The sequence below is a fragment of the Phanerochaete carnosa genome (genome assembly GCF_000300595.1).
Source record: "Phanerochaete carnosa HHB-10118-sp unplaced genomic scaffold PHACAscaffold_20, whole genome shotgun sequence".
Classification (NCBI taxonomy): Eukaryota; Fungi; Basidiomycota; class Agaricomycetes; order Polyporales; family Phanerochaetaceae; genus Phanerochaete; species Phanerochaete carnosa.
The window spans coordinates 4,078-9,734 of record NW_006767647.1 but is presented as its reverse complement, the minus strand read 5'-3'; the positions used below and the strand labels follow the sequence as shown (position 1 = coordinate 9,734).

At 55.6% G+C, this 5,657-nt stretch overlaps 3 protein-coding genes across 3 annotated transcripts; all 3 read right to left on the bottom strand.

Moving 5' to 3' along the window:
• Positions 1 to 599: 599 nt before the first annotated feature.
• On the bottom strand, positions 600 to 1,053 carry PHACADRAFT_265692 (uncharacterized protein; the record flags this gene model as incomplete). The annotated part of the gene is made up of 1 exon (XM_007402075.1): positions 600 to 1,053. The coding sequence occupies exon 1, from the start codon at positions 822 to 824 to the stop codon at positions 600 to 602; it is 225 nt and encodes a 74-aa protein (XP_007402137.1). The 5' UTR covers positions 825 to 1,053.
• Positions 1,054 to 1,154: 101 nt separating this feature from the next.
• Positions 1,155 to 1,358, bottom strand: PHACADRAFT_167251 (uncharacterized protein; the record flags this gene model as incomplete). The annotated part of the gene is made up of 1 exon (XM_007402074.1): positions 1,155 to 1,358. One exon carries the CDS (start codon positions 1,356 to 1,358, stop codon positions 1,155 to 1,157), a length of 204 nt encoding a protein of 67 aa, XP_007402136.1.
• A 102-nt stretch (positions 1,359 to 1,460) lies between these two features.
• Positions 1,461 to 1,711, bottom strand: PHACADRAFT_201795 (uncharacterized protein; the record flags this gene model as incomplete). The annotated part of the gene is made up of 2 exons (XM_007402073.1): positions 1,461 to 1,563; positions 1,620 to 1,711. 2 exons carry the CDS (start codon positions 1,709 to 1,711, stop codon positions 1,461 to 1,463), a joined length of 195 nt encoding a protein of 64 aa, XP_007402135.1.
• Positions 1,712 to 5,657: the final 3,946 nt, after the last annotated feature.

The following is a 5,657-nucleotide window of genomic DNA, read 5'->3' as shown; positions in this document are numbered from 1 at the left end:
CTTAACAGCTCCCGAACCGAGTCGGTCATCCGTAGGATAACCATTCAGTGACCCGTTGATGGGCACCCGGGGCTGCAGGGCCAGCTAGTAAGCATCAAGCGAGTGAGTAGAGAGTAAGTACAAACTAGTTCTGACGAGCGTGTCCACAGATGACACGTCCTGAGGCCTGAACCACAGCATCAGTGCCGATTGAGCGGTCCGCACGCACACTCATGTCAGAGACGTTCCACAGAGAAACTGCAGGTCAACGACTAGCAGCTCTACATCTATCGTCTCCTGTGAGCAATCTGTCCTAGTAAACGCCTCTCTTCGTCGCGCTCACGGGGGATACATGATTCCTGCATTGGTAGTTGAGCTTCAGCAACAGGAAACGCGAAGGCACGAGGGCTACTGACCGTCGCGCAGCAAACACGTCGTCAGCGGCACTCCAGTATTGATACAGCGTGCGTCCCTCCAGTCTCCGGACAGCTTGATCCAGACTAGACTTCCCAAATCTCCCTGCGCGTGCGTAGCGCGGGTTTCCCTCTCGAAAGACCTGTGAAAGCGGGGAAGGTCGAGGCGCAGACGCGGGAGTCGCGAAACGATCGGCGTTGGCCATGTCAACAGACAACAAAGCCTATCGACGAACGATCACCACCAAGACCAAAGTGACACCACCGCGATCGCGAGACGACGCCCCGCGGGAGCCCGTTGCTGTTCACCTTGAGGTAGCTTGGGTCCCCAAGTACGAGCGACTGGCGCTTATTGGCCCTGCCAGCGGTGTTCGACTCCGTCGTCATCGGTGTCGTGTGAGGCGCACCCACGAGAAGCGAAGCGAGAACCATTCCCGCCGCCATGCGAAATCCTCCTTCTGAGCCGCGCCGGCAGCAGAAGAGATCGGTATCGACGGCAGGTCGTCCGGCGCTGCAGGACACCCGTTGTGCTAGCGTCAGGCCGCGCAGGTGCCTCGGCACTCTCGTCTTTCCCCTGGTAAAGTAATCGAGTGCGCAAGATCGCTCGGTGCGGCTGTAGCTAAATTGCGGAATTGGGGGACTTGTGCGAGCTAGTGGAGATGCTTTGTCGCGTGAAAGGGAAGAGGCATTCAGGTATTGGAGGTAAGCGTGGATCAGCCTCGGAGTGTTGTCACTTCGACACTAGCTTGATATGAGCGACGACTAGGAAGGGTGCGGACGTCTGGATGCTGGCGAGGAGTAGGGAAAGCAATTGAATTTGAGCCGGAGAGTGAGAGCTGACGCCGTCGCTGTCGCACCCGCCAGCTCGGGAGTGGCGCTCGTTGCAGAGAAGACGGCGCCGCAGCGGGCAGCACAGATCCGAGCAGGATTGCGGCCCTGCTTGGACTTCATGTTGCCCGAGTCCATTACGATAGACGCCCAAAGAAAGTAAACACAGGTACCAGCAGCGATAGATTTTTGTTTGCAAGTCGCAATCGCCCACTCGTTGGGCTCTTTCTAGCTGAAGGCTTACAGTGCGAAGTGCTTGCGCGACATAAGAGCCACAAAGCGCAAGTGATTGCTCCATCTGCCGGGTGGACCGAATACGACCTGATTTGCAACGCCCTCGGCGCTGCGAAACATATTGAGCATGACGTGGCCACGCTCATAGATAAAGCGAGCACATACGTGTGAGTACTGCTCTGGGCCGTTCGCTGCGCAAAGATTTTCCTGCGCTTCGCGTCGCCCGCGCGTGGGGTTGTCGAGTACACCCGGACCATGTTGCCGACGTTTATGCGAACGTCAATGGAATGGTCATCAAGATACCCTGCAACAACGAATCGACGTGCACCTCGACAGCTTGCAAATCAGACAGAGTCTAAGCTAGTGCTTCTTGAGAGCTGAAAAGGGGTGATGCCAAGACGTGGTCGTGAGCATAATGGAGCAGCGGAAACGCGAGAGTCTCTTCTTGGCTTGCGAATCCACAGAACTTTGTCTGGCCACTGGCGGCCCTAATATCTGCGTGAGCGCAAGTTGTATCAAAAGTGATATAAACGTACGAGCTTCCGCCTAACGTTGCAGAAACGCACGAACTTGAGCGGTAGAAGGCCGTGACCCACGCGCGACTTCGTGGGCCCGCTCTTCGATATAAAGGTGCCACACACAGTGCTCCACGAGATCCTATAGTCCTCGAGCTCCAGTTAGCTTTTCTTCCCGTACACATTCTGACGCTGCTCGTGGGCGTTCCGAGACGGATCGAGTATGGAGGTCGAAAGCCAGTGCATCCAATCGTCTTCCATTGTACTCTTGAGATCTCCAAAGGCGCTCCTCCTGTCTCGAGCCTTCCGTTGCTCTGTGGATGGCTATCGTCGTCCTAGAGAGCGAGTTCATCCCGGCCGCAGCGCACAGCAGATCATACGCGGGCAAGCCACAGAGAGATTCGACACTGTACCCAAAGGGGTTGCGCCGTATTCTATCAAACAGCAGCCAGCTGAGAGTAAGTATGCATGCGCACCTAAGTCCCAGCTCCGTGCCAATATACTTCTGACCAACGACTCTCCCTCCGGATTGGCGTCCTGTAATTGATAAGCGCGGCTCTGGTTGCCAGTCGAGCTCGACGAGCGTATCCAGCGGCATAAGGGCGCTTGAAGGGAGCAGAGAAAGGGGCTGTCGCAGACATCCTCCTGCTGGGACCAGACGTGGTGGCTTGGAGAGCGTGAAGGAGAGCCGGTCGCAGTGTTATACCGGCGGCAACATCCGGAGAGCGAGACAATTTAGACGAAGCATGGAATATGCTTCACATTTGGATTTCTAAAGAAAAGATTACATGGCGACATCTATCGCAGGGCCCGGCAGAGGCCGACTCATGGCGGAGGTCGAGGAGCAGAAGAGCCAAGTCGGAGTTGGTCTCTGCTCGCCCAAAAGCGCCGGCGGTCTCCGAGCGCCACAAGGCTTCGCCATTTTTGTCGGAGTTTTGCCACCTTCACCTCAGGCCACCTGCAGGGTCTGAGTCGGAGCGTCCACATCCAGTTCGCTGTCTATTTTGCGCGTACCAATTCCGCCGCGCTGCACCCGCCAGCTCAGGAGGTGGCGCGGCCGTTGGGGAGAAGGCAGCACACGATTCTGCCCAGCATGAGTCGGCTGTGGCGTGTCAGGCGAGGTGAGCGTGTATCCTTGGGTTCAGGGCCAGTGAATATTCATCAATATTAATGTATGTGCTTCGCGATACAGCCGCAGACCTTGCGCTCTGGGCGTCGTCCTCGTTTCCAACGCTCGCACGCGCCACTCAACTTCATACTCAAGGACCACGCATACTGTCCCGCATGACAAGCCTCGAAGGTACGCGCGTGGCAAATGGATGAGCTCCGGAAGAGCGAAGCTCCCAAAATTTTGAAACTTGAAATCGGACAGCCCGGCAGGTTCGTGGCAGGTAACGGTGTCGTGCGCGCAAGCTTTATCGGGAAAATGACATCTGGAACGCAGGTATCGTCACGTTGAGGAGCAAAGCCGCGAAAGATCGCATGGGTACGTGAGCTGCGGTGCATTCTTGCGAAGCGGCCCGAATCCTCACACGTCCTTTTGGTTCTCGAAGCAGCTTTCAGTTTTGACCGAGATTTTAAGGTCGACATAGACAATACTCTCCACAAAGACGTAAATCGAGAAGAGCTACTGGCATTATCCCGCTCACGAACACTCCCTGGCTTCAATACCTCACCAGCTACGAGGAGATGCCAGCTTAAACTCGGCAATGTATGCTCGAGATGGATTTTTTCCGCCGTTGCGGAGCGTCCTACACGACTATCCCGTCTGTGTTTGCATCCATATCGGCGACAATCGAGCAGATGACTCATGCGTCAGGGACGTTTACATCGAGAATGTGGAACGCGTCGAGTCGGCAGCTGCGATTCGCAACATAAATGCACCGCTGGTGGCCTCGATGTTTACCTCTCCCGGGCGTCTTTCATTGCGTATTCGAGAAACCTGAAGCCCAGGCGACGCCGCATGCACCTATGGTACCTGCTGCGACGCCATGTCTCTACGACAACTACTATGCCCGACCCTGCGGATAGAATGGAGTCAACATCACCTCTCGCTCTCTCCGCTCGCAGGTCCATGCCTTCCCTGCCCCTAAAGAATGATGTCTCTCCTTGGATCCCAATGATCGTTTTTCTCGAGGCCGTAACGAGACGACGACGCTCCAAAGTTGATCCCCACCTCTGATACTCAAGCGCCTATTGTGCCTCTTCCTCTTTCGCGACGCTGCGCCCCTGCCCCACGCCCCAGACACGGCAGTATCCAACTGTCGTGCGCACTCCGAGTTTGCCACGTGGAAAGACGGAGACCACGGAGGCACCTGACCAGCACGGCTCAAACACACTACGCATAGTGAACACACCTGGGGACCTCGTACTACTGAGTGTTCTACCGCATACACACATTTCTGCTGTGCTCGTCGCGGCAGGAAGGCAAGGTACCGCCTGATCCCCGCTTTTCGCAGTCGCACCTTGCACGACAACCGGTGACGACAGAGTCGACGCCACCGGAAAGGGCAGAACCAAGCGCTGATCACTCGCGCTCGAGAACCTCAAGATCGACTGCAGCGAGTTTGCGCGGGGTATCATTTCAGGACTGTGGTGGCCTCGCTTTGTGTGGTCGTCCGCCAGCAAGCCTCCCTGTCTGCTGGCTTGGCTAAACGCCCGCCATCCCACGACTTTCGCGTCTGCATCACAACTTTCGCAGCTTTCATTGGCCAGGCGGTCCAATGTTACGATATATATGTAACGACATGCTCGCCAGCATGTTCCACCTGGCATGCAGAACACGAAGCGCAACCAGTGCACGGTGCCTGGCGGCCATGCGCGCATGAACCCGTCGCGGCGCAGGATGGGCTGCGACCCCACGAAGGTATGGAGCCCCCAGTACATGCATTGCGACTGGCGTATGACGAGCAGTGGTATGGCACAGGCCGACAGTGCGTACGGAGCGACCGCAGGCTGTAGGCAGCGTCGTCGGCTCAGGTCCTCAACAACCCGGACGCGTCGAGCAGGGCAAGGAAGGTGGCCGGCAGATACAGCAATGGTGCGCGGAAGGAATGCGAGGCGTTCGCTTTTCGTTGTGTGTTGCGAACTGTATATCGTGTCTTCTTTTCCTGATGTTCTGCCGCCGATTGGCAATTGCTCGTAGGTAAACAGTTATATTACGAATCTCCACATATGTCTACATGAGTACTTAGCATGTGCAACACACCCTCTACATCAATTATTCTGTCATTGTTTTTCTGCTACCTCCTCTGCGGGCTTAGGCCGTCACCGTGACGACGCAACGAGATCACAATACATTGAGATCTAGGCAGTGAGATCGCGAGCGGAGATCGAGTAAAAGGTAGGTGCCACGCTATTTCTCCTGTCAGCATTTGTTTTGCAACATGTGTTATAGTCTACTCTTGCCATGTACACACGCTCTCGTGCTGAGCACTAGTCCGAGTTAGCCCGGTGAACGCGTCGGGGTCCCGCTCTGCGGCAGTAGAGATAATATGGCTATGACCCTCAGCGGGGCCTGATAATACATACAAAGAAAAGCAAGGAGTGGGATGATAGGGTGTTGCAATAGATAATATGGACAAATATAAAGGACGCACACTAGGCGACCGAAAAATGGTAAATGACAATCGAGCTCAAGAATCATAAGCAACGTCCAAATGAATACAACCAGAGAGAGACGAGATCT